The sequence below is a fragment of the Tachypleus tridentatus genome, chromosome 6 (assembly GCF_004210375.1).
Source record: "Tachypleus tridentatus isolate NWPU-2018 chromosome 6, ASM421037v1, whole genome shotgun sequence".
NCBI classification, from domain to species: Eukaryota; Metazoa; Arthropoda; class Merostomata; order Xiphosura; family Limulidae; genus Tachypleus; species Tachypleus tridentatus.
In genome coordinates, this window is record NC_134830.1 from 145,534,386 (window position 1) to 145,562,216 (window position 27,831).

The 27,831-nt window shown below is 31.1% G+C and overlaps 1 protein-coding gene across 6 annotated transcripts; it reads left to right on the forward strand.

The window, feature by feature from the left end:
• The first annotated feature begins 681 nt into the window (after positions 1–681).
• Positions 682–27,831, forward strand: LOC143253957 (phosphorylase b kinase gamma catalytic chain, skeletal muscle/heart isoform-like). Of its 6 annotated transcripts, XM_076508622.1 has the most exons (15): positions 3,008–3,101; positions 3,392–3,555; positions 6,310–6,464; positions 8,196–8,368; positions 12,611–12,665; positions 15,889–15,954; positions 16,569–16,641; positions 18,349–18,439; positions 18,643–18,733; positions 19,506–19,535; positions 20,722–20,845; positions 21,500–21,580; positions 22,911–22,952; positions 24,178–24,294; positions 24,554–27,831. In XM_076508622.1, exons 3-15 carry the CDS (start codon positions 6,367–6,369, stop codon positions 24,695–24,697), a joined length of 1,185 nt encoding a protein of 394 aa, XP_076364737.1. In that variant the 5' UTR covers positions 3,008–3,101; positions 3,392–3,555; positions 6,310–6,366; the 3' UTR covers positions 24,698–27,831. The 6 variants fall into 6 exon arrangements, with proteins under 6 accessions (XP_076364736.1, XP_076364740.1, XP_076364738.1 ...); XM_076508621.1 differs by lacking the exons at positions 3,008–3,101; positions 3,392–3,555 and adding an exon at positions 682–1,073; XM_076508625.1 differs by lacking the exons at positions 3,008–3,101; positions 3,392–3,555 and adding an exon at positions 2,913–2,976.

Genomic DNA, 27,831 nt, shown 5'->3' on the forward strand with positions numbered 1-27,831 from the left:
TTTCAAAAAATTTTCTCAGAGTTAATGTAAGGTATCATATGTGAAAAATTACTAGGACAAATTTTATCATCTCCTTCGAATAAAGGGGTTACATTAGCTAATTTCCAATTCTTTTACAAGGACTGACAAAAAATAGTAGTAAATGGCTCACATATTCGATCTTTAATTTCCCTCAAAATCCCGAGGAAGTATTATCTGGTCGAGGAGATTTATTGTTTTTTAAACTTCCCAAGTTTTTATTAACCAGTTTAGAATTAATGGAGTTATCTTGTTCTAACTCGGTTTCATTTATTAATTGCTCAGGGTGTGGGGTACTACATAACTCTTAATTAGCAAAAACCAAAGAAAAACTAAACTTAATAACCTACCCATCTCATAACCATCAGATCCTACTTTTCCTTCACCAGCATTTACGAGTTCTGCCCCTTGTTATAACATTTTATTTGGCCTAAATGTTTAATAGCGATAGATAAATGAGCGACAGTTTGGGAAGCTACCAGATATTTGGATTAGTTGGGCTGTTTTCCATAAAATTAGAAATTAAGAATTTTCTGCATTTGAAGTTATATATTACACAACAGAAAATGTAAAGATTACTCAAAGTAATGGTATTAATGAGACACTTAATACTAAGATAAGTAATAAAATGTCTACTAGAGGGCGATTCTCACTAAATTGGGAGGAAATTTTAATTATTTGTAACCTGATACCGTTGTTTAATAGGAGTTGTCTGTGTCTCTTAGAAATTTTTAAATTTTTTTACTAAGCTCAGTTTAAAATAAACGTTTGCCTGCCTCCCAGGTCTTTAAGATGTAACTCACTATGATAATCGAAGAATCGAGTTAACGATAATGCTATATTCATTGCTATTGGGCATAACAGGAAGTTACACATTTCGTACTATTTCAGAGACGTTAATTTAGTGAAATACGTCGTTTATAAATACCGAATTAGTACCTTCTTTTTCTTCCGTCCATTTTATTTTAACTTTGAAAAAGTGTAAACATATATGGCATTTGAAAAACAACTGGTTTTCGAAACGTGAGGAATGTAAAATTATGTAAGACTTAAAGGTTAGATTTTTTATACGTTTTTTTTACAATGTTATATATTAGTCATTAAATTTATTATATATGTTAAGCCTACTAAAATTTACTTAAAACGTTTTTGTATCAACTTCGAACAATTTCATGACCAAGTTGTGTTGCTATCATTTTACATAAGTAATCAACATCAAAAGTACAAGTTCTGATACCTGAGAAACAGTAATCACAAGCGTAAAATCAGGGTATTTACCCTGTTACGTGTAATGTTCATCATTTACTTTCTACCACCAAGCTAATTATAGATTTCTTCGATAAAAGAACAGACACTCTTATGTAATGTTAAAGTGATTATTACAGTTAACTTGGTTCTGAATCTGTTAATTCAAATTCTTGTGGTTTCTGTAGTTAGCTGTGAAGAGTTGAATGAGCTTTAACTTTTTTTGTTATAGAAACAGAGAAATGTGGTACAATGGGTTAATTCTACATGTAAAAGAAAAATTTTCAGTAGAGATTCTAGTTTTTGTAAAAGTTACAAGCTAATTTGCAATGCAAGATTAAGAATTTTTTAGACCCTGGGCAGAGAGTGTTTTTGTTTCTGCTGTTCCTTCATTGTGCACATCCAAATTTACGATATATATGTTAAGAGTTACCCCTATTTTAGAGCAGTACAGTGACATGTATCTCAAGACAGCTGGTATGGGTATTAAAACTTTTATTAAAATAAAGTACAGAACAATGTTTTGACCTTCTTAGGTCATTTTTTAGGCTAACATCACGAAGTAGAGTGACATCTACTGTTTGCATTTCTCAAAGGACAGTGGGGTTGTGACACCTTCAATGAGATTCGTTTTTCTTTTAAATTATGGTTAAGAAAATATGCCTGAAATGCATTTTTCATTATTTTTCAATGTAATTATAATAGAGTTTTGAGTGGGTCTGGGTGCTAAAGCTCTGCTGTTAATCTGAGTTAAGTACTTTATAACCAGCTTTGGCTGATAAAGTTTACATGTCATCATTCTGTGGTTATACCAGTACTTATGTAATACATAGGTACTGTAACATTGTGTAGCAAGTATATTAAGTTTGTGTTTGGTTATTGTTGAGACTCATAGTTAACTTATTATTTAAAGAGTTTTTTTATTGGTCACAAAACAATGCTAGGGTGGAATGTGGTTGGTTATTGTTGAGACTCATAGTTAACTTGTTAGTTTAATAAGTTTTTCATTGTCACAAATCAACAGTATCAACAGTACTGAAAGATAACAGTTTGTGTATGTGTGTTCCAAAAGTAAGGTATACTCTATTTTTTTCTTTAATATTACATTCATTAGTAGTAGTATTTAGCATATTTATACCAATTTCTATTTGAAATTTTTTTATAATTACATTTATATAGTTTTGTAGCATAGTGTAAGGATATATAACTAATATAAGTCACAAAGGTTTTTAACTTTGTGAAATATAATTAGCTAATAGCAAGTTTTGCTGTTGAAACAGTGCATTCTCATCTTGATGAGTAAGAATGTAAGAATGATACAGTTAATTAGCTGTACTCATAACAAGGCTAATATTTAGGTAATGTGCTGTCATGAGAAGTCAAAATAAAGAGAGGGAATTCCAATGAACTTGCATTAAGTTTTGGATATTGCTTCAATAGGAGTAAAATTGGTAGTCATATGTGTAGAACCTTTTATTTTAATTTTTATTCAGAGGTATTATTAGCTATTTAATCCTGAGTTTTTTTCAAAATATTCATGCTTTACCATTGATTTAAGTAGGGTACCATTTATTGATGTACAGTGTAGATAAGTGTCTGTTAAAAATAAAGCTAGACTAATAAATTAATGTGTGAATAAATAAACATACATATCTCCAGGTGGCAGCAGGTGCACTACTTATTAGAATTTGGAGGGTTGCCCATTATTATTCTGTAAGTGAGCACTAAAAAATAAGAATAGCTCAGTGTAAGGTTGAGATATGTGTTTTAGAGGTTGGTTATTTTTACACTGGCTTTCCTAACAAATCACATCACTCTTTGACATTTTATGTGCAGAGGTTTGTTTGTTCTTAAATTCACCTATGTTTATTTTAGCAGGTTGTAGTTCATGATCAGCAACTAATAAATTTAGGTCTTTGAGTGGAAAATCAGTAGAAAGTAAGAGTTTGAGTAGTCTTGTTGTTTTTTTAACAATAATCACATTTTTAAAATTTGTTTGTTTTTTGAGATGTTTCCTGTTTATTAAGTGTAGGTAGAACATAAAGATGGTTTTAGGGTTTTATGGATAGTGTTACAGGAACCTTTAAAACATTTAAGAATGTTTTGATATGTAAATTTTGTCTGCTAGGGTTGGTATAGGAAGGACAAGAGAAGGTAGGAATATATGGACAGTTTTTGAAGCCAGTTGAGAACTGTAAGAACATTTTATTACAAAGAATATTTGCCGTTCAAAAAAAGGAGTTGATCGGCTGTTTTAAAAAAAATCTTCAAAATCACATACTTCTTTTGAAGGTCAGTAATTAGATAAAGAATATTCTGATGAATTTTTGTCTTTTCTTAGTAAAATATGATAAAAATTATATGTATACGGATATCCATTTATACAGTTATTGTAAATCATTCACAGTTATAGTGGGTGAAGTTTCTACATAGGTATTAAGGTATGTTTTTATTTACTTAAAATTTAATTTCACATATCTGTATGAACATAAAACTAGGTATCTTTATATCATGATAATATCCTATACGAGTGTAGTATTAGAGGTGTAAGTTGATGGCTGACGTTCGTACAAGATTTTTACTTCATATACAGGTGTACATCAACTCAACTTCAGTTCTCTCATACTGCCTCTAAAATATAGACCTCTTACCGATTCTTTACATTTTTAAAGTGACACACTTTTCAGAATTGTCAAGGTTTCTCTACAATATAGAACTGTGAGATCATTATATTTGAGCCTCTCCTTTCTCATGGAACAAAGGATGTTTTGCAGAGTATTGTTTTTAATCTGAAAGTTTGACAAAAAACAAGAAAATATACAACTTTTTGTTATGATATGAATTTATTTTCTAAGTCGATGAAGTATCATAATAATTAATTATACTTTTAATGAGACATGGGTATTAAGTATAATATATATTTATAGCACTAAATTCTTTATTCAGCCATACCATAAGTATAAATAATTAAACTTGATGAAGTATCATGATAATTAATTATACTTCTAATGAGATAGGGTATTAAGTATAATATATATTTATAGCACTAAATTCTTTATTTAGCCATACGATAAGTATAATGAATTATAACCATTCTTTGCTAGATTAGAAAAGGCAATGAAACCATAACAGTTGTTGTTGTTGTAATAAGGTTTATATAAATAGTGTTTCAGCTGACCTGATGTGCTCTGTATTGATTAAAATATATCAGTAATAGATATTGCAGACATAATGCAGTTGATATGCTACTGTACATTCACTTCTGAAATCTGTCAAAGAACTGAATAAAAAATGTAGTGTTAGGAATATATTTGTTCTAACACTAATGTCTTGTGATGAGAATATATAAAAAAAATGAGATTTGAGATGTTTAAATGTTTGTATGCACAAAACTAAAATTTTGAATCGTTCACATAAAGTTTTCTACCAAGATGGATTTTTAAACTTGTGTTAATAAAATTCTAGATCCAACTTTTTTTTTGGAATAATTGTTAAACTGGTTAAAGAAGTAGATTAAAGTTGAAGGAAGTCATGAACATTACAAGTTCAAGAAAGGCTAAATAGGAAGAAAGTTGCATTGTACATACCAGTCTGATGTAACATTAACATATTTTATAGGAACTAATTGCTATTTGAGTTTTATTGAACATCCATTTGCAACCTTCATTGAAATACTAACCAAAAGTGTATTATATATCCCTGATCATCTTGTAATACTGTTGCAAATACTGTGTAATGTTTGTTTATAAGGTTTGTCTCGGACTTGCATGGTTGTAACAGAAGTTTTTAAGTTGGATGAAGTTAGTTACTGGATTTCACATGGACCTGTTGTAGGCATCATGTTTGAACAGCTTATGTAAGATCTTTAAAATGTGCTGATAGTTTTATACCTATAGGTGTTGCTAGTAACAATAAAAATATTTCTTTAATTCAGGAGGATTTTTACAAGTTTATTGGATGGTCTTGTACTTTGGAAAGTCTATTGTAATATTAAGATATGGAAGGTCTTACTTGTGGAGTGGAGGGATACAAGTTAGTTATCCCATATTGGAAATGGTTGTCTTAAAAACTACTTGCCCTAGAGAAACTAAGTGTCACCAGGGTTGTAAGTGTGAGCATGGTATGGAGAGTTTCTAAAACTGTCACAAAGGGCTCTAGCTTACTTTCTCATTTAACATATCTAGCCTATTCATAAATGAAACTACTGCAAGCAACATCTGTCCTTCATGGTAGTCTTTCATCCTAACATTATCAATGCCCACCAGTGGCTCAGCGGTATGTCTGTGGTCTTACAATGCTAAAAACCGGGTTTCAATACCCATGGTGGGCAGAGCACAGATAGCCCCTTGTGTAGCTTTGTGCTTAATTCAAAACAACAACATTATCAACATCTGTCTTTCACAGTGGTCTTTCATCCTAACATTATCAACATCTGTCTTTCACAGTGGTCTTTCATCCTAACATTATCAACATCTGTCTTTCATGGTGGTCTTTCATCCTAACATTATCAACATCTGTCTTTCATGGTGGTCTTTCATCCTAACATTATCAACATCTGTCTTTCATGGTGGTCTTTCATCCTAACATTATCAACATCTGTCTTTCATGGTGGTCTTTCATTCTAACATTATCCTTTACACTGAGAAGCATTTTATTCAAATCTCCAATCTTATACTGTAGAAATAAAAATAATAGTAGTGGTAGTTTCAAGAACTGTGATTTAAATTTGCAATATAATATGGTTCTTGATATATCATATAGCATGTCTATAGTTTTTTCAATAAAACATTTAATTCTAACTCTGTGTTTACTTTAGGACATGCTTTTCAGATATGCACATCAAATATGAGCTTTATGATTATTTTGTATATACAAGAGGTTTAATGTTGGTATGTCATTAATGATAATAGTAGGTGTGTGAAGGTACTGTATTAAAATTAAAGGGTTTTTGGGGCAGTTAAATTAATTTTTGTGGGTAAAAATGTTTTCATTAAACACGAAAAACAATCCTAATGGAGAAATGTTTTATCAACCATGAACTTTTAGGATGAGTTCTCATAGTGTCTAAAAAGATTACAACTAGTGGTGGCAGCTGTGAGAAAGATGGTGGCTCCCTCTAAAGATGAGGCTGATGATCTCCCCGACAAGAATGTAGCCAAAGACTTTTATGCCAGATATGAACCTAGAGAGGTTCTTGGTAGGTGAGTGACTTAAAATAATTTTGGAATTTGTATTTGTTTTTCTTACTATTTTATTTGATAAAGTACTCAACACTTTTTGATGCCAGTATAAACTAAAGAAACTAAGATATAAATTCTTAATACTTTGCCCCCTGCTAGTACAGCAGTATGTCTACGGATTCACAATGCTAAAATAGAGGGTTCGATTCTCCTTGGTTGGCTCAGTAGATAGCCCCATGTGGCTTTGCTATCAGAAAAACAACAACAATCTTAATAATTTAAATAAAATGCCACTGTGATAAAAAAAACAAACAAACTTGTACATGAGTAAGGGCTGAGGACCATCAACTGGCTAGCATGCTAGATTATAACTGAGTTGAATTTTTCTATCTCATTACAGGAACAAGAATATTGTACTCCATACATTTGAGCTATGGGCACATCATAATGGTCAAATTACACTAGAGACAGAAGCAGTTCATGAATTGGTGATGGATGCTATTGATTAGCTGCCTTCCTTCTAGTTGTTCATTTCAAAATTAGGCATGGTTAGTGCAGATTGCTGAAGTACCTTTATGAGAATGTCCCAAAAACAAATGAAAAAAGCAATCTATTAAATGAGCAAAACTCAAAAGTATAAATAGATTTGAGAATGAGTGAATGCTTTGAATTATGGGTGATTTCCAGTAGTAGATCAGCTGTAAACCCTATTTTTCGGGGGACATGTAAATAATGAAAAGTTATAAATGTTTCATAATAATTTGCTTCTTGTCATATACAACTGTAGAGAAGTTACATTGTTAATAATCTTCAGCAGTCTTACCTGAATGTTTCAGGTTGTTAGTACCAAGTGAATTGTAAGAAATTGAACAGGTTTGAGATGAGAACTATTCATAGCTTTGGCATTGTTTATTTTAGCTCCAGTGATGAATGTTGACAGGATTGGGTGTCCATTAATTATTTAGTAATCTTTGATGTAAGTTAATATTAATTACAATCATATATAGTAATATGTTGTTACACCAAACAAAAAAACTTTTTGAAATGTCATGATCTCCAGTAGAACAGGCTGGATTAACAGTGCTAAAATTAGGAGTTCACTTCCCCTTGGTGGACACAGCAAATAGTCCAGTTTGGCTTTGGTATAAGAAAAACAAAAAATGCACACATTATATTTTCTACTACACAATAGACAGTGTATGGGAGGGCACGTAAATATCTTGTATATCTATATGGAGGGGTGCAGTGAAAAAAATGGTTGTCAGTATTACAATAATACATAAATTTAGATGAAGTTGATACAACAACAGTCATCGTAATGCTTATATTAAGAACCATTTATTGTGACTTCACAACTTCTTCTGATAATACAAGTCTTTTACCAATGTCCATCAGTTAATTAACAACATGAAACAGTGTAGAAGGACAGTAAGAGGTGGGTGTTGAAAGCAGGTAACAGAAAGTACTCCTAACACCACTACTTTGACCACAGACACCCTTGACCATCACACAGTGCATACCATGTTTTAAGCATATACTTAGTGAGCTGTTAAAACTTGTACAAAACCTTTGGTGAGGTAATAATGAATGCTGTAGTGATATGTTGTAAATAAATTGTGTAAAAGTTAGGAATTTTGCATTATTTACAATATATTTGCCCTCAATTTTTTTAAATTCATAATACAGGTAAAGGGCAGGTATCCCAGCTTGTGGAAGAAAAATGTTTCACTGTATGTATGTATACTTTTATAGGGGAGTTAGCAGTACAGTAAGACGATGTGTAGAAAAGGAATCAGGGAAGGAGTATGCAGCCAAAATCATTGACATCAGCGGAGATGCTGAAGATTTTCAGGGTTTATCAGTGAGAGACTCCACCTTACGAGAGATCGAGATACTAAAACTAGTTGCAGGTCATCCATACATCAGTAGGTATTGTTGTTTTTGTCACCCCCAATCTCTTGCTATTCTCAGTCTCCTCTTATGCTTACATTGATCAGTTTTTCCATCCACTACCTCTTTGTACGTTGTCTTCCTCCTTTGCTAGGTAGGAGATAACTCTCACGTTTCCTGTTGCCTTTTTTTTTGTTATTTAACCTTGAGCTAAGAGTCATTCTGTTGATTTTAAACAAAATTGTCAAGTTATATTGAGACACTGATGTGCACATTTTGGTTAGTGTTACAGTTACATTGTGAGTGAACAAACTATCTATAATTTATAAAGATAATTTATTACCAATCTCCCCTTAATTCAAATATAATTACACCCCCTCTAGTTGAATAAAGTATTAGAGATAAAACAAGATGTTATAACTTGTATTCTATACTGAAATAGTTCTGTTTGACATATTCGTCAAATAAAACATGAGCAAACTAAGATTACAGAAATAATTTAATCTCTTGTACATCTCAAGCAGATACTTTTGGCAGTAAACCCAATAATACCTCAAGATTCAGCTAGCTTAGGAGATTTAGGTTAGTCCTAAATACAGATTCCAATATAATAGTAAAAAAACTATGTATATTGAACATTTTAACAAATACCGTTAATGAAATTAACATTAAAAAAATGAGTATGGCATAATTACAATGTGTGTAAATATCTGCTAAATATTTAAGTAAATTTCTTTTAATTCTACTATATATCTCACATGTAAGGTTTAATCACTGAAGGTTTGTGCTATAAGTATTAATAAATGACTATTGATTAGAGAGGTGTGATATTTTTAAAGTTTAGAACTGAATATTTCCCATGTATAATAAGTCACTATCATGGAGTGGTTTCTACATTTAAGGTTTTGCCAGTATTAACATTAATTGTTATCTTTTAGAACTTTTAAGTGTTTACAACAGGTCTGTGATGTTTTCATGTCCTGCTGCATTTATTTTTCAAATTATTTTCAAGTAGTACTTCACCATTTTAAACAACCACATGTAACTTGTATTACAGTTACAGTATATGGCACATTGTTTGTAAAAAGTGACAGAGAATAATTTTGGTCACAATGTTAAGCATAGTGCAAAGTTTAGCATTTACCTCAGAGATGCAGCCTTGCATATTGGTTTTCAGAAGATAAGGTTACTAAATGATGTAAGAAGTGGATAGAGCAAGATGATGAATTATATCTGAAATAGCACATCAACTTTAAATAACAAGAAATATCTGTAGAATTTCCATCTGTTTTCATGTAGCTGGAAGGTGGTATAAGGAAGAGAAATATTAGGGTCAGCTAACTGGAACTGTTTGTTCACAGAGTGAAATTGAGAGAACCCTGCACAGTGAATAACTGAAACCTTTTGTGTTCCACTGCAAGGGTGTTTCCATTACCCAAACACAAGGTCTTTGGATTATTTAAGGTTCACAACAGCAAATGTTGGAAGAAATATGACATATAGCTTTAAAACACATCATGTAGCTTAACATCCTTAATTGTAGGTAATTTGATGTTGTAATGTATACTTTTGAATAACCCTGTATTTGGTGATGTATCTTGTAATTCTCTGGTATCTTCTGCCAAGACTTAGTTAAAATAACAAGAGGGAATCCTCAATAACCATGGCTCTTGAAAGTCTTTTAGGCAGGATTAGAGTAAATTAATTTGTGGGACCTTACCCACTCCTTTTTATTTGCTATATTTTTGTGTGCTAGCAATATCATTAGGATGTTTACCAGCCTATCCTCAAATTTAAATTATTTTATTAAAGTTAACTTATAAGTATAATATTATTTATCTACTTACATGAACACACACACACACGTACTATGTAGGACAGTAGGTTACATCTATCAGACTTCTGCTATTACAAGAAAGTTCTTGCCTAAAACTGGCTTTAAATAACTGTATTGCAAAAGGAAACTGGTAATTTAAATAAGTAGATTATTTTGTGAAAAAGAGAGAGAGAGAAGTATATGAATTAGTTATACATGAAGCAATCTTGTAAAAGAAGTTGTAAACTGAATTTTCACCTCATTTAAAAATTTTGCTCTGATAATTTGTATGATATGCAGTCATTACCATATCTATGCTACCATCTTGGTTAACTCACGAATAGGATCAAGGAGGTATCTGAATTCCTTTCACTGTTGCTCTGGTCATTCATGTGATGTGCCTTTTAATAGGAAAAGATTCTATGAAGATGAACACACAATGTGAAAGTAGACAATTTTTTTTCCATTGGTGGATCAGGTGACTTCTCAAGTAGAGACAAGTGTTTAAGGGAATTTCATAATTTAAGGCTAGGTTCATTAGTACTGTGTATGGCATTGGCCTGTTAGACTGACACCACATTGAAGAAGTAATGGTTAGAATAATTATAAATTTATTCAGCATGGTAGTTGTTAAGTCTGTTATTCACAAAAAAAGAAAAAACATGATTGTTTATTAAAGACTTTCTACGAAAGATTTGTCTGAATTTTGAAACTTTTACTGAATCTAAACGAGGGACTGACAACAAATATACTTCTTTTTGTATTAAAGTTTTCTTATTTAATTTTCATAACTTGTAGAACCTCCTAAATAATTATCAAAAGTTTGTTTTTCAGTAAAAAATTTATTTGGTTTTCTTTAGTTCTATCACTATTCAGCTGTACTGAGACTGTATCATAGTATAACACAATGAGGCAGCTTTGCTTAAATACACAGCCGAGTTATAATCTTGCAACGAGTAGGATATTGAGTATTACATTGATTTTAATTTATCTTACATTACTTAATAAATATATAATTTTTATATTTCAGTTACTTTTATGACAATAAATAAAAACATAATTAAAACAAACAAGAAATAAAACTCACATCTAGACTCTGACCTTTTGCTTGGAAGGATGAGACACTCAAAACCTACTTTGTCATTGTGACGTTTGTGTAAGGTATTGATCTTGTAACACAAAAAATGTATCGGGCATTACAATAGACTGTCCCAAAATACATTTGCTTCAAAAAGATTTAAATAGTTTGTTTGTTAGTTGCTTGAAACTAACCACCATGATTGTAAATAATGAAAGTGAGGCAAAGTATCTTCATAAACATGGCCAAATTAAACAGTCCAATAGCAATGTTACTGAAAAATATTATTTTTTTTAAATGTAGAAAAGGTTATGATATGTGTTTAATTGTTTTCTTAAACAGTGTAAGGGTAATATGTGGTAAGGGAGGAGATTGAAGGTTGTAATTTTACATTTTGGATCGTCAGTACATATGGGTTTGTTATTAGTTGGACACTTTAAAATCAGTATATGAGCAGTTTGAAGCTCAAGGATGTTAAAGTAAACGGGAAAGTTAAGATTGAGAATTTATTAAAAACATTCTTTTGAAATTAAAAAAATAAAAATTTGTTTAAAAGTTTGAAATGTAAGCTGTGATTTGATGCTGAGCTTACTGATGTACATAAACAAAAATTTGTTTAATTAAAGTTGAATGTAACTCAGTGAAAGATCATTATATGCACACTTTGATCCTGCAGTAAACATAGTAAAATTGACAATAATAACAAGATGAACAACAATGAACTAATTAAAAATAATAATGAAAATTTATAATGGCAATATTTCAGTTACTTGAATGGTTGTAATAATCAGATATTGTTTACATGACTGTAATAGTGGAATTTACTATGTCCAAGATTTTATTCTTCTGGGAAATGGTTAAAAAAAAATAAAAAATGTGTCAACTATCTTCCATTTCTCAAACTCAGTCAGTTAAATTCAGCTTATTTCTTGCTTCTTTGTGACCTTTAGCAACTTTTATCATTATTATCAGCTGAGTTACGTGAGATAATTTGGTCAACCCTCTGACTTATTAAAGTTTGCCTACTAATAAGAAAAATAATTTATGAGTAATACTAGGATAAAATGCTGGATGTGAATTTAGGATGGTGTGCCAGGTGTGATGCCAGGATAATATGTCATATATGTGATTCAAGGATGGTGTGATATAAGGGTGTTGTGCCGTTTTTGATATTAGCTTGAAGCACCATGTGTGGTATTAGGGTAATGCATGTTAATCATATCCTTTTTTGAAAATAAAATTGATTCAGACTAAATAAGAGAATAACTAATTTTCTCCTACTTGGCTGTCAAGCTTGACATTTCTCTAGTGGTTTGTTTTACTGACTTTAAGCCTTTCACAAAATATTTGTGAAATACATCTTACTATTTTAATTCTTTTCAGTTGAACTTCATGATGTATTTGAATCAGCAACGTTTATCTTTTTAGTATTTGAATTGTAAGTATTATCACTGTTTATTTTCAAAAATAAATTACAAGTTTTTGTAATATTTGAGAAAATATATCGCGTATAATGTACATACGTGTGTAATGTTATCTTCTTTCAAACTTTCACAACTGTTTGCGAAATTAGTAAGAACTGACAAATGTGTAAAACACGTCAATATACATACAACTCTTAACATATTTGGTCTTCTGTATTAGTTGTCAAGATGCACAACCAAACATTTGTTTTGTTTTTAATTTGCATTTATAACTGAGCTCACTCTAACAAAACTTTTGTTACCCTAATTTTAACTTACAAACTCAAAATATATCACAAAAATCACATTAACTGCAAATTTGTTTTCCCCACTTTCCTTTAGCTTGTTCATTGCAGGTGAAAAATGAGAAATGTGTGAAAACAGCATTTCACATCTATATTTCACATTCCACAAGTTACTATCCAAGAAGCTTTTCATTCAAAACCAGAACCCATCAGCTGAGCTGGATGTTGAGAAACAAAATACCGTATGAAATTCTATTTACAAATGTGGTGTAATACTTAAATTCAAGCTTAAATACTGAAAGCTGGTAAACTATTGCTCTAAAATTGATAATAAAAATCAAATTAACTATGGATGTTTTTGTGTTCTTTTTTTCCATTCCTTTTAATATTTTAATCTCATTTCAAGTAACAAAGAACACATTAAAAGGAATGTGAAGAAAAAAGTGCAGATAACTTGATTTTTTAACAAACTTTAGACCTATTGGTTTCCAATAATTTCATAGAAAAAAGTGAAAACTTCTATGTATATTTACTCTTTTATTTGCCCTTTAATAACTGTTCCCTGATGAGACAGTGGTGTAAGTCTAAGGATTTACAATGCTAAAACCCAAGGTTTGATTCTCCACATTGCACACAGCAACCAAATCAATGACTATGTTCATTGTGCAGGATATGTATAATGATATGTTATAGAACAGTTTTTTGCAGAAACTTTTATAGTACATGATACATCTAGGTAAGTAGTGGAATTTACTAATCCATTAATAGTACAGGATACATCTGGGTAAGAAGTGGAATTTACTGATCCATTAATAGTACAGGATACATCTGGGTAAGTAGTGGAATTTACTGATCCATTGATAGTACAGGATACATCTGGGTAAGTAGTGGAATTTACTGATCCATTAATAGTACAGGATACATCTGGGTATATGGTGGAACTTACTAGTCCATTAATAGTACACGATACATCTGGGTAAATAGTGGAATTTACTAATCCATTAATAGTACACGATACATCTGGGTATGTGGTGGAATTTACTAATCCATTAATAGTACACGATACATCTGGGTATGTGGTGGAATTTACTAATCCATTAATAGTACACGATACATCTGGGTATGTGGTGGAATTTACTGATCCATTAATAGTACAAGATACATCTGGGTATGTGGTGGAATCTACTAATCCATTAATAGTACATGATACATCTGGATAAGTAGTGGAATTTACTAGTCCATTAATAGTACACGATACATTTGGGTATGTGGTGGAATTTACTAATCCATTAATAGTACACGATACATCTAGGTAAATAGTGGAATTTACTAATCCATTAATAGTACACGATACATCTGGGTATGCGGTGGAATTTACTAATCTATTAATAGTACACAATACATCTGGGTATGTGGTGGAACTTACTAATCCATTAATAGTACATGATACATCTGGGTAAGTAGTGGAATTTACTAGTCCATTAATAGTACACGATACATCTGGGTATGTGGTGGAATTTACTAGTCCATTAATAGTACACAATACATCTGGGTATGTGGTGGAATTTACTAATCCATTAATAGTACATGATACATCTGGATAAGTAGTGGAATTTACTAGTCCATTAATAGTACACGATACATCTGGGTATGTGGTGGAATTTACTAATCCATTAATAGTACACAATACATCTGGGTATGTGGTGGAATTTACTAATCCATTAATAATACATGATACATCTGGATAAGTAGTGGCATTTACTAATCCATTAATAATACATGATACATCTGGATAAGTAGTGGAATTTATTAATCCATTAATAGTGCATGATACATTAATTACAAGACTTGTGAAGTACATTAATCCAGATAAGTATTCTTATCCAAGACTAAACTTCCCATCTTCAGTTGTTTTTTGAACAACTACCCTTCATTTGGGTACAACAGGTGAATTTCTCCTGTCTTACAAATTTTCTCAAGACTGTTGTATTGTAGTGAACAAAGTAATTATTCATTAAAAATAATTGTCGTTAGAATTCCTAAAACCAGAAACAATTATTGTTACAGTGTGTGATAAATAATATATGGCTGAGTGAAAACAAATTCACCCTGCTGCCAGTAAAACAGAAAGAGAGAGAGAAAAAACAACACTTACTATTGTATTCTCAAGACAGCTGGTTATCATGAAACACTAATGTATTCTCAAGACAGCTGGTTATCATGAAACACTATTGTATTCTCAAGACAGCTGGTTATTATGAAACACTTACTATCAGACAAGAAAACTTGTGATTATACTTTATTAGCTCAAGGTAGATTTTAAAATGATTTATAAGATGGAACTTGAAGTTTTGTAAGAAATATTAAAACATGGTAACGTTAAGAACATTTTTATTTACTAACTTTCTGGTTATTTTCTAAGTCTGTAATCTGTGAAAAATAAAAAAAAAACTATATTTATCAGTATAGAAACATTGTAAGCTTTTACATCAAATTTGTTGATTAAGATGGAAATTTTAAAAAAGGAACTTGTTGAAAATGATTTATGTTTACATTTTACGGTACAGGCCGGAAGAAACTGTGGAATGCAGAGCATTCCAGTCTAGCAGAACTTTTGTAGTGTGTGCTAAGTTTCAGGACATGTTATAAAAATTGTTATAGTGGTTTTCGTGATAACATTTCATGGTTTTTTGTTTTTTTCAAAACAGTTTTGTGTTACATAAAACTCCTGGTGATAGTTTTGTGAAAGAATTAGTTTCACCTATTTCCAGTTTATCTAATTCTTACACAAATATTTAAGTCAATAATATATTTCTAGGAGGTTAGTCATTAAATTTAACTCAAATTTTGAAGGTTTGTTGTAATATGTTTATACTTCTGTAGCATACAAATTCATACACTACAAACACAATAAGTAGGCCTAGTGATTTTTATCTCTTGTATTTCCCTAAAGGTGTAAAAATGGAGAACTGTTTGATTATCTGACGAACGTGGTGGCACTTTCAGAAAAAAAGACAAAGTAAGTTAATCTTTAATTGAAATTTTGAATGTAATTCTGATGTGTATCTTCACTCACAGGATAGTGTGTCGAGTGAGAAAAGTTTCTTTTCAATGTTTAAGAGGGCAGTAGAAGATCAAGGAATGTATTGTGTGAGGGCAGGCAGGTATTTATTGGAAATCTGTTTTCAGTGTTCTGAATTTGTTACATTCTGAGTGTTCAAACATGATATTTATACAAGTGAATATGTGATGTTTTAGAGGAAGTCAGTGTTAGATGATAAGATCTTGGTAATTAGTTGAATTTGCAAATTAATTAATCACTGGGCTCACTAATCAGCTACAATCAACTAGTCGATTCTTCTCACATTAGATTTGAATAATTGTAATAACGTAAAGTAATAATTGGAAACACTGATATTAATTGGGTGATTATTTTACAGGACACTAATTGACATAATCAATGCTCCCAGGTAATCACCTAGCTTTGTATATGATGTAGCTATGTAAAAAAGACATTTTAGGACCTAACAAACAATCTTGGTTGAAAGGTACATTTATGCATGCAAAATGAATTACTGCATGGGATATTTTTATGTACTGTGTCTATTTGTTCAATGTTTTCTGTATTTTCAGAGCTATTATGAAGCAGCTTTTAGAAGCAGTACATTATATACACTCTAAGAATATAGTTCATCGAGACCTCAAGGTACATATAAATAGTATATAATATGCTACAGATATATGTACAAAATGAGTTGTTCTTTTACAAGTTATTTACTTGATGCACATGTTCCTATAGCAATTTTCTGTTATGTTAGGAATATACATGTATGGAAATTTAATCTGGAATCCTTCTAAGTATCTTGTTGTAATATAGAAAATTGTAAAGGGTTTAGTAATTTGTACAATATCATATTATAACCAGTTTCTGAATACTATAATTAAAATGTAAAGAACTTATGTAAGTATATGCTACATATTTGAAACAGGTGTACCAGGAAAACTGAAGTAAAACTAAGTGACCTTTTGTTTATATATAATAATAATATTGAAGAAGAAACACAGAAGTTACAAATTAATTGGACAGTACCATAAATGGTATTCCTTTTATATTTATTTCTTGATCCAAGATTCATGCCAGCTGTTAACCTTATCACTTGTTAGCCCATGTCAGTTTTGTACATTAGAAATGCTTGAAATGTACAATAGGTCTGTACCAATCTCCTCTCATTTGTGACCTTATTTTGGCACTGTGAGAAAATCTTCAGAATTAGAGATAATCAGTTTATTTATGTTTGAGCATTTTAAGTAGTTTCTTACAACATTGAACTTAACCTCAACATTCACAATGTGTGAGAGTGTGCATGCTAGAAATCGATGTTCTTATAGAAACTGAAGGTTTCTTTGGTTTAATAAAGAATTACTGAATTTAAATGGTTTATAAGATTTGAGAATAATTGTTCTTTCTTTTTGTTTTAAGAGATAGTATTTGTGATAGCAAGCGTTTGTAAAACAAAATAATATTTCTGTCTATCTGACTTAAATCAACCACTTAGAGTTACATAATACTATAGAAACACAATGATAGTCAAAGTTAATATGGAGTTACTGAAGATTCTGGAGATGTAAGTTGGAGTAACTCAAAGTATGAGATGTATAAATAGTGTTACATTGGAGCTGAACAGAGCTGTAGACGTATACTCACAGTGTTCAGTTGAAGCTACATAGGATGTTGGAAATTGCCAATGGTCTTAAATTAAATTAATGAAGACTGGAAACAGTGAAATTGTTAAGTTGAAAGGGTTATACAAGACTGGAAATGTAGTGATAATGTAAAGTTGGAGTTATCCAAGACTGGAAATGTTATGATATGGTTAAGGTGGTGTTATCCAAGATTGGAAATGCAGTGATAGTGTTAAGTTGGAGTTATCCAAGACTGGAAATGTTATGATATGGTTAAGGTGGTGTTATCCAAGATTGGAAATGTTATGATATGGTTAAGGTGGTGTTGTCCAAGATTGGAAATGCAGTGATAGTATTAAGTTGGTGTTATCTGAGACTGGAAATGCAGTGATAGTATTAAGTTGGTGTTGTCTGAGACTGGAAATGTAGTGATAAGTGTTAACTTGGAGTTGTACAGGACTGTAGAAACATAGTGTTAAGTTGGAGCTTTATGAAATAACATGGAAATACAGCAGTAGTGTATATTTCACTCTTTCTACATTATTAGAAAAACATACATCATCTACAATTAAACCTTAGTTTTTGGGTGAACAGAGTGATGTTAAACAATTAGTACAACTGAACACATATCTTTATTTTACACTGTTTGACCAATACATCAGAGTTTTATCTTTGGATTGTCTTTGTTGCTGTCTTTATACAATTTCTATTTCGTTTAATTTTGTATCAGCCAGAAAATATACTTCTCGATGACAACTTCAACATCAAGCTTACAGACTTCGGGTTTGCCAAGGAAGTAAATCCTCAGGAGGGTCAGTTTGGTAAGGTATACACATCTCTGAGTCATGCTAATGTTTTGTGTAATGCAATTTGTGTGGTAATTTCTTTAGTTTCCATATATCATCCACTACCCATCTTTATAGACCTGATTCTGAAATCAACATTATTCATTGATTGTTTGATTTCTTCGAATTGCTTTTGGATCCGAGTCAGTAAGTTGAGATAATAAACCTGTTACTTACAGAGCTGTGTGGAACACCAGGTTATCTGGCTCCCGAGCTGCTTAAAGCCTCGATGTATGAGAATGCAAAAGGATACAACAAAGAAGTAGACATGTAGGTTTTTTTTGTACCATTGTAAAACCAGATAGATAAACATATAGGAATGCAAATATTTGTTTTGTAATATTAAAACATTCCTATGCAATGTGTGTCAAATCATATTGTGATTTTTTTTCTTCTTTTTAATTATACTTTGGTACACAGTTTTGTTTCTAATTAACTTGTAATTAACAGGTGTTATATGTTTAAAATAAATGTCAGATAATATTGCAGTTTTTCTTTTTTAAATCTGCTTTAAGACTCGGTTTTGTTTCTAATTAACAAATGTTACACATTTAGAATAGCTGTATGTCAAATTGTACTATAACTTATCCTTTTTTAATTCTACTTTGGTACACAATGTTGTGTCTAATTAACTTGTAAGTAATGGTTCATCAGATATAATGTTTAATTATATTTAAATAATGTTTAAAATATTAAAAAAATTAAAATTGTATGTTCATTGATTGATTTAGTGTTTTATGGCACAAAGCAGCGAGGCTATCTGACAAGTGATAATTAATTTTTTTATGACTGTGGTATATAATCTTAATTTTTTTAAATTTTGTTTCTGGAGTGTAATATATAATTTATCGTAAAATGTCTTAGACTGTGGTATATAATTATGGTAATGTCTTTCTCTTGTTATGATATATGATCATGTTAATGTTTAGACCAGATTGTCACAGTTATATACCATAATGTTTTAGTCTACAGTTTTTAATCATGATAATGTTTTAGTTTATATATTTGTAATATAACCGGTGTACTTGTTATGTTTTGACAGATGGGCGTGTGGTGTCATCATGTACACCCTGTAAGTATTGTGTTAGAGGTTATTTGTGTGTCTTAAACAGATTAACAAATACGATGTTCTGAAATGTATATTATGACATAAAAGTTTTTAGACAATGTCACCAGGTGCAAGGATAGTAACATGTTTTGTTAGTTATGAATTTGTTGTTGGCATCTAGTATTATGTAATATATACTCATGTTAATTTAACTAGTGAAAGAAGCCTGAATAAAATATTATATGGTCCAGTCTTGTTAAACTAACAGCTCTTGCTGAGTTCTGTGTAAAACAACACAAGCTTTTAACAGGGATAACAGGATATTTCTAAAGCTTAGATCTTTCAACTCTCTTCGTATGAGTTGTGGGATCAAAACTCAGGGTCAAACGTGCTCACCTTTTCAGCTACATGAGTGTTATATTGTAATGGTCAGTATCTCTGTTTCTGACAAAGATTAGCCAAATAGTTAGCAGTGGATGTATACAGTCAGTTGCAAATTCTCTCTGATTGGAAACTCAAAATTGGCAATATTCATAGTAGATGTTCTATAAACAAAGAAAGTAATATTGATTAGATCCACCATAAACTTTGTGATGGCCAGAAAGTCACTTGAACTGAAATTGTATTCTCAAAACGACTGGTATGGGTAAAGTACAGAACAACATTTTGACCTTTGTAGGTCATATTCAGGTTAAAGAGCTCTGAATGTCAAAGTGAAGAAATTCAACCAAGCGCAGATAAACAGCTAGAGTAACTATGACTCTCTCAAGGTAGCCAAGTGCCTCATCATCTAATTAATGAAGAGCATGAATGGATTAATGAGATTTCCACTTCCCCTATCTACTATCTTGCAAAACCACACCCAAGGGAACGGGCTTGGAGAAATCAGTGGGTGAATATGACCAAAGAAGGTCAAAACGTTGTTCTGTACTTTATTTTGATTAAAGTTTTAATATCCATATCAGCTGTCATAAGCATGTTTTCATATAATTTCTACCATAAATTTGTGGTTACATATATATCTAGATAATGCAGTTTAATAATATAATATTTGTAGAATTTTGTTACTTGTCTTTGAAACTGGGCAGTTTTGTAAAGTGTGTAAAAGGAAATGATATGGTCTGTTTAGTGTTGTCTGAGTAACATAATTTTATTGTGATACTGTTGAAACTGTATATAGATAATTGTTTGTGAACTCTGAACCGTATAGATTAGTTGGTTTCCCTCCATTTTGGCACCGAAAGCAAATGGTTATGTTGAGGAACATAATGGAAGGAAATTACGAATTCTGCAGTCCAGAATGGGATGATATAACAGAGCTCCCTAAAGATCTAGTAAGTGTAAACTGCTGTCTATTTCAGACACTAATGCACCATTATACGTCAATGCCTGATGTTCATTATATATTTTTAACATTGTTTAGGTTTAGATTAGTTCTGGATGATAAATTAAGGATTACAATTATTTATGCATTTGTAACTTTAAGTTGAAATATTTGTTATAATATTAATTCTTTTTACTCTACAAAATTTTATATCTTGTATATTATTTGCTTAATTGTGACAGAATTATTAAAATAATTTTTAAAAAGTGAACAGTTTTCTTTCAAACATTTTATCCCATCTTCAATTAATTTTTATAGTTAATGTCTCTCTTTAACATCCTCCAAATCCAGTTGTTTCGATTCATAAGACTTCATTCATTTTTTTCTTTCATCACCTAACATTTTCAAACATGGACTATTGTATGTTCCCCCACTCTGCATCTCACTTTTAATCTACTCTTTCTTTCTTCCTGTCAGATTACTGCAAGATGAAATATGTATTCAAAATTATCACTGGTATGATTCTTCACAAAACTATTGGTCATGTAGGAGCTTAAATTATTTTATATAATTGTACATAAATTCTAATGAATAACATCTGGTTTGTATAGTGAACAGTACAAAAACAATGTGTTTAAAGGAAGGTTTGCTTTTCTTCTTACAGATAAGAAAGATGTTGACTGTAAGTCCTGAAAACAGATTAACAGCATCAGAAGCTTTAAAACATGAATTCTTCCAGATAGTAGTAAGTATAAATACATGTTGGACTTTACCAGAAATCTGGGTGCAGGTTGGCTCTTTGGTAGAGTTCTAAACTTCAGAGCTGGCAGAATCAGGTTTAATCCATGTGGTGCTACACTCTAAGTTGTGGATGCATTATAAGCATAATGGTCAATCACTTATCGTGAATGATGGGTGGGAGGAGCTGCTGACTGGCTACCTTCCCTCTGGCCAGGTGTTCAAAATTACGGACTGTAGCAGGTAGTCTTAATAGCTTTGACATAAATACACCAGAAGCGTAAGTGCCAGGACAATTTTAGTTTCATAATACATTCTATGGATAATTCGCTGGTTGACTAACGTGAGGAGAGGTTAAATAAAATGCTGCTGGCAAGCTTAGATAAGAAACAAAATATGGAAGTTCAGCTAAAGATGAAGAGGTTGTTTTCTTTAACATGTCACGTTACAACCACATCTGCTTTACACTGTAGGATCCAAACTTGTGAAAATTTGAAAAAACAGTTACAATTTTAATTTTGATAAAGTTATAATAACATTTTACTTTACTTTTTAGAGCTTTGGATTTTACTGTAAGATTTTTGTAGCTTATATTTTATTATACATTCCTTTTTATAGATCATTGTTTATTATATATAATATATATATTACATGTACCAACTGAGGTATCAGTACCCTGGATGAAAGTTATGTAAATTCATGATACCCCAGCTAGTACATGAAAAATTGTTTCATTTATATATAATTAAAAAAAAAACCCTATAAAAACAGCAAAAGACAAAATGTGAAACCATAAATTTGCATGTATCTACTCATGGATCCAAAAAAAACCTTCATGCCAAATTTGTCTCTGTTTTTCCTTGGACCCAATGAACCTCCGTCCCAATTTTGGTGAGGATCCATTCACACTCAATGAAGTATTTATGTGGGCATACAACAGACAGAACTATTATAGTTTATCTTTGTGTGACATATTCATGACATCATATCTGCACCCTGAGAATGGAGAAAAATAAAGTTCTCCATGATATGAAATGGAAGCAAAACAGGAAAATTGTGACCACTATAGTAAATCCACATGCACACATGATAAAAATTTTGCAAAGTTGGAGGTTGCACATCTCATAATAAAAAGGTTTTTTTCCAGTATCATGTAAGAAAGTTTTCCATTATAGTATGATATATTTATAGATTATCTTTTCTTATATCTATATTTTTATATATTATCTATTATTATACATATTTTTGATAGCTCATCATTTATTATATACAATTTTATAGCTTATAGTTTATTATGTAAATTTTTATACATTGTTTTATTATGATTATTTGCATAGACAACTAAAGGAAGAACCTTTGATGCACGGAAAACATTTCAGGTGAGGTTTTAGTGTTTTATGTGCTCTAAAGTTGTGGCCTTTAAATATTCTGTCTGTAAGAAGTGTTTTTGCTCCTTGTAGTAAACAAAACACTTAGGAGTATGTAGTGTATCTTGTAGAAATAAAAGAATGGTTTTACACTGCATTTAAATATTATGATATTATTTTAAGAGGTTAATGTCTTTAGCTTGAAGTTTAGAAGATAGGAATTCTAGAGTATGTGACTGAAACTGTCTGAACTCCAGTTAACAGAACAGCATTCAGAGAATATCCTTGACATGTGGTATGAAACAAAAATGTTTATTCTTAATTTTCACTAAACAAAAATCCAACAAATTTTCCTGATTCAGTTCTCTTTATAAATCAACAGTTTTTGGGGATACTACTGATGTGTCATAAATAAATGGAAAGGCTTATATATATAGTGGGATCAGTAGGTATAATTATATGTAAATACATAATTATAGCAGAAGCAATAGTCAAAAAGACTGAAATATAGTAGAAGTGTAATAAATGTTAAGAAAAAGTTAAGGGCTAAATCTAAACATGTACTGAAATGAGACCAATTGGTAAAGAACTGTAATGGCTGCCCTATCCCCCAAAGTTGAGGGAGTGCAAAACCTCAAGACCTTTCTCTAAACTAATTTGATTTTAAAATAAGCCAAAAGAAAGAAGTACCAAATAAAAATTTAACACCTTTCAATATCGAGGATTATTTTTCACAAACGTATTTTGAAAATGCAAACTGCCAAATTAGGCTAAGCCTGACCACGTAGTAATCAGTATAGAATGTTTCTAGTAACCACATAGCATGTAACGTTCTTTTAGAATATATGGTGAGTGTTCTTAAGTGAGTAAATAATTAGGCTCTTTAAAGTCTTTAGAAGTAGAACAAAGCTTTTATAACTTGAGGCAAAAGTTGTTAATTCAGGTTTTGGACTTTTTTTATTTTTTATTTTTACAAGTCTGTGTACCTTTAATACAGTCAGTTTCTTATGAAACTTTCTGCACATGCATATATATGTATGTTCTGGAGTGTCCTAGTGACTGAAATATAAAATTATTATTACCTATTCTAAAAAACAAAAAGGGGGGGTTCTATCATCTCTGTTTCATCTTTCAAGCCAAATATTAATTTCCCAGCTGTTAAGACTTAAAAACTGATAACTGTTAAAAATGCAATCTGTTCCTGTGGTCAGTTGATTTTCACTGTTTTTTTGTTTAGTTTGGAATGCTATGTGTACGAGCTATGGTTCGTCTCAAAAGACTGAAGTTTACTCCAGAACCGTTGTCTGTTGATGTAGCATGTAGCAACCCCTATAGGATTAAAACACTAAGAAAGGTAAGATTTACTCTTTTCTTCACTTTTTTTTTTAAAGAGTACAAAGATGTCCTCCTGACGTATGTGTGTGTGTGTGTGTGTGTGTGTGTGTGTGAATACGCTGTTTTACTTGTTACTGCACTGTTGTTTCCAAGTTTAATGTTATGTGATTCTTTTCAATAATATCTTGTCTGTATCTGTGTATCAGATTCTTTTCATAAAATTTTGACTCTATGTGTGTGTATCAGCTAACAGCACATTTTGTTTTCTGTTCCGTCAGGTTATTGATGGCTGTGCTTTCCGTGTGTACTGTCACTGGGTAAAGAGAGGTGAAGCCCAAAACCGTGCAGCACTTTTTGAAAACCGTCCAAAAACAGAACTTAAACAGATTTATACAAATGTATGGAAAATTTCCATGACATAATAAATGTCTCTAATCTAGGTATTCAAACTGCCAAGAAAAACTAACTTCTGAGTAGACCCCATGGACTCTCAGCAGATAGAAATTTTAATGTCCAAAGATTGAGATAGAGCAATATCAATAGAGCAATAGAGATATTTTGTAAATAGTTTTGTTGTTTACCAGCATTTTGAAACCTGTCCCTTGATATGAAAGTAAGGGGTCTACTGTAATGAGAAGTTTTCACCATATTAATTCATGAGCATAATAAAACCTGAGTATTGTATTTATTCACAAAGATTTAATTTCATGTTGTGTGTTATCTTTAACAAAAGTGATTATTTTCTAGACTTTTACAAAACCGTGTTGTTGTTGTTTTTTTTGGGGGGGAGGGGAGTGCTGAGATTGTTTTTGAAATTATTAAAAGTTCAAAGAAAAATTTAAGAGAATTTTTTTTTTACTTAATCACAAATTTCTTTTCAAAGGCTTAAATCAAGTTCAAAAGCAAGAAAAAACAACAAACAATTTTGTGGGTGTGCATCATGAAAGAAAAACCTAATAGTTGACTAGTTTCAAATAATTTATTTTTGTAACATTGTAACATTTTGTTACTGTTACCACAAATAGAGCTGACGATTTGACAGTTTTAACAAACATTTTTAAACAAGAAAGCGTTAATAAAACTTCTTTGAAACTCATTGAACAATCATATGCTTGGTCCTTTATGTATAGCCTTTGTAAACTACAGAATCTGTTTGCATAAAATCAGTCAGTTATTGAGGAGAATATTTTACTATCATTTACTTCCATAAGACTACTATTCTGGAATATCTGGTTGTTTTATACTTTGAACTTGAACTACTATTCTGGAATATCTGGTTGTTTTATACTTTGAACTTGAACTACTATTCTGGAATATCTGGTTGTTTTATACTTTGAACTTGAATATACCATTTCTGGGTTATTGTTTTTATTCCTGTAAAGAAAGTAATAGAGTTCAACCTTTACTGACTGAATATTTTCAAGTATATTGTGTATGATATATAGAGGTGAACAAGTTATTATTGATTCCAAGTCAGAGCAAGTTACCTACTTAGAGTAAGTCAACTTGGTAATGAGTACAACTAATAATTAAATATACCTTTCTCACATTCTTACTTGTAAAGATGGGAATGCATTGCTTCATCAGTTTCATGTTTTTACTGTTTATGATAGTTTTAGCCATAAACCCAATAGCATCACAAAGTTTAACCAGCATAAGAGATTGAAATTAGTCCTGAGTACTTATATTAAGCCAACAATGCAAAACAATCTCTGTGATAAAAGTATAATAAAATAGATAAAAGTATAATAAAATAATTAAAACGAGTAAAATTATATATTTTACACATTCTGACCAACAGTGTTAGCAAAAGTAACAGTAGAGAAATAGAATATACCTTAGTTGAGCACTTATGTTAAGTGTATTGATAATTTATCTAGTGTTACTGTTAAACTGTGTAGACTTTGGATATTGGAAAATAAGCAATGTTGTTGTTTAGTTAGATAAAAAAATTAATTATATGTGTATCTAAGATTAATTAGCAGACCAACTCTGGCTTTTTTTTGCCTCCCCTAATTATTTGTTTCACTATTTTCTCATCCTTGCTTCATATAATTTTTATAGTATAATGTATACTTCATACTTTGTGGTTACACCTGATGTCTTGTAGATTGTTGTTTATTTTAGACTGTTAGTGTCTACAGAATCTTTTAGAATGATCTGTTTTATTTAATAATAGGTGTTATTAAGTTGAATATAGTTGTGTTCTATATGTGTTAGTAAACTGTCTGTAGAATTTCCATTAAGATGTGTGTAACATGTATGCAATTTTATTTTATAAATTTTGGTATTTAGGCTATAAAATGGTAGATGTGGCTCAAAATAAATTGATGGAGAACAATCAATTGATAAATAAATAGTCATGCCATACATAATCGCCACATCTTAGATGTCACAAACCATCTGATGCGACCAAATATTGAAATATGTACGAGAAGAACGTAAAATCAAGTAAACTACTTTGGAAACTCTCTGAAAGTCCCACTTTTTATGAAACTGGTGATAGTTTAGTGAAACATCTGCTTGATGTACATCACAGAAGAGTTAGAAGTAATGTTTGGAAGTATTGGACTGTGGTTATTAAACTTACTCTTAAAATGTAGCCTTAACAACTTCAGTAATCATTACGAGAAAGTAATTTCTTTCAAGATATGAAATACTTGTGTTTTCAACAACAGTTGCTTTCTTCTAAAAAGCATTGTGGAACATCATACTTTGTGTAGAACGGGCCCGGCATGGCCAAGCGTGTTAAGGTGTGCGACTCGTAATCTGAGGGTCGCAGGTTCGCGATCCTGGTTCGCCTAAATATGCTCGCCCTTTCAGCCATGGGGGCATTATAATGTGATGGTCAATCCCACTATTCGTTAGTAAAAGAGTAGCCCAAGAGTTGGTGGTGGGTGGTGATGACTAGCTGCCTTCCCTCTAGTCTTACACTGCTAAATTAGGGACAACTAGCACAGATAGCCATCGAGTAGCTTTGTGCAAAATTAAAAAAACAAACAAACTTTGTGTAGATGGGTAGGACATTGTAGACAATTATAAGTGTTCTATTTATTTATTTAAGAAACTTAAGTTTATATGACTATAATGGTACCAAGCTGATTTACATAACTATTTCCATATAAGTTGTATTTTGAAGAGTACATTTGTTTGTTTTTTCTCAACAATGCATTAGAACACAAAAGAACTTGGAGATTCCTATACTGATCTAGCAGTATCAGTAGTACCTTGTAAGTTGTGTTGTTGCTGCATTAAATGAATATGGACAAAGTGGGCCCGTTGAACTGACCCTATCATGTTATTTGTACTTGCAGCATGTCTGTGAATTGCTCACTCAGACTTTATGAAATTGTAATGCAAGGTGGTGATCATAAGAAGAATAAAAATCATTTTAACCATCATACTGTTTCCATATTGCATTTGCACAGACTTTAGAACCTTCAAAATGTATACCTAGTTTTCTTAGTATCTTTGTATATTGTATCTGTAGCTATTCTCTTTTCCCACAAACTGTCAGTGTAGGGTAAAATAAATACTTAATTATTCTGACATCAAA

Excerpts from the sequence above, each read along its gene's own strand:
- LOC143253957 (XM_076508621.1), top strand. The coding sequence starts at position 6,367 with ATGGTGGCTCCCTCTAAAGATGAGGCTGATGATCTCCCCGACAAGAAT. Across the intron at positions 21,581-22,910 it reads ATGAATTCTTCCAGATAGTA|ACAACTAAAGGAAGAACCTT; the intron begins GTAAGTATAAAT and ends TTATTTGCATAG. Across the intron at positions 24,295-24,553 it reads GGATTAAAACACTAAGAAAG|GTTATTGATGGCTGTGCTTT; the intron begins GTAAGATTTACT and ends CTGTTCCGTCAG.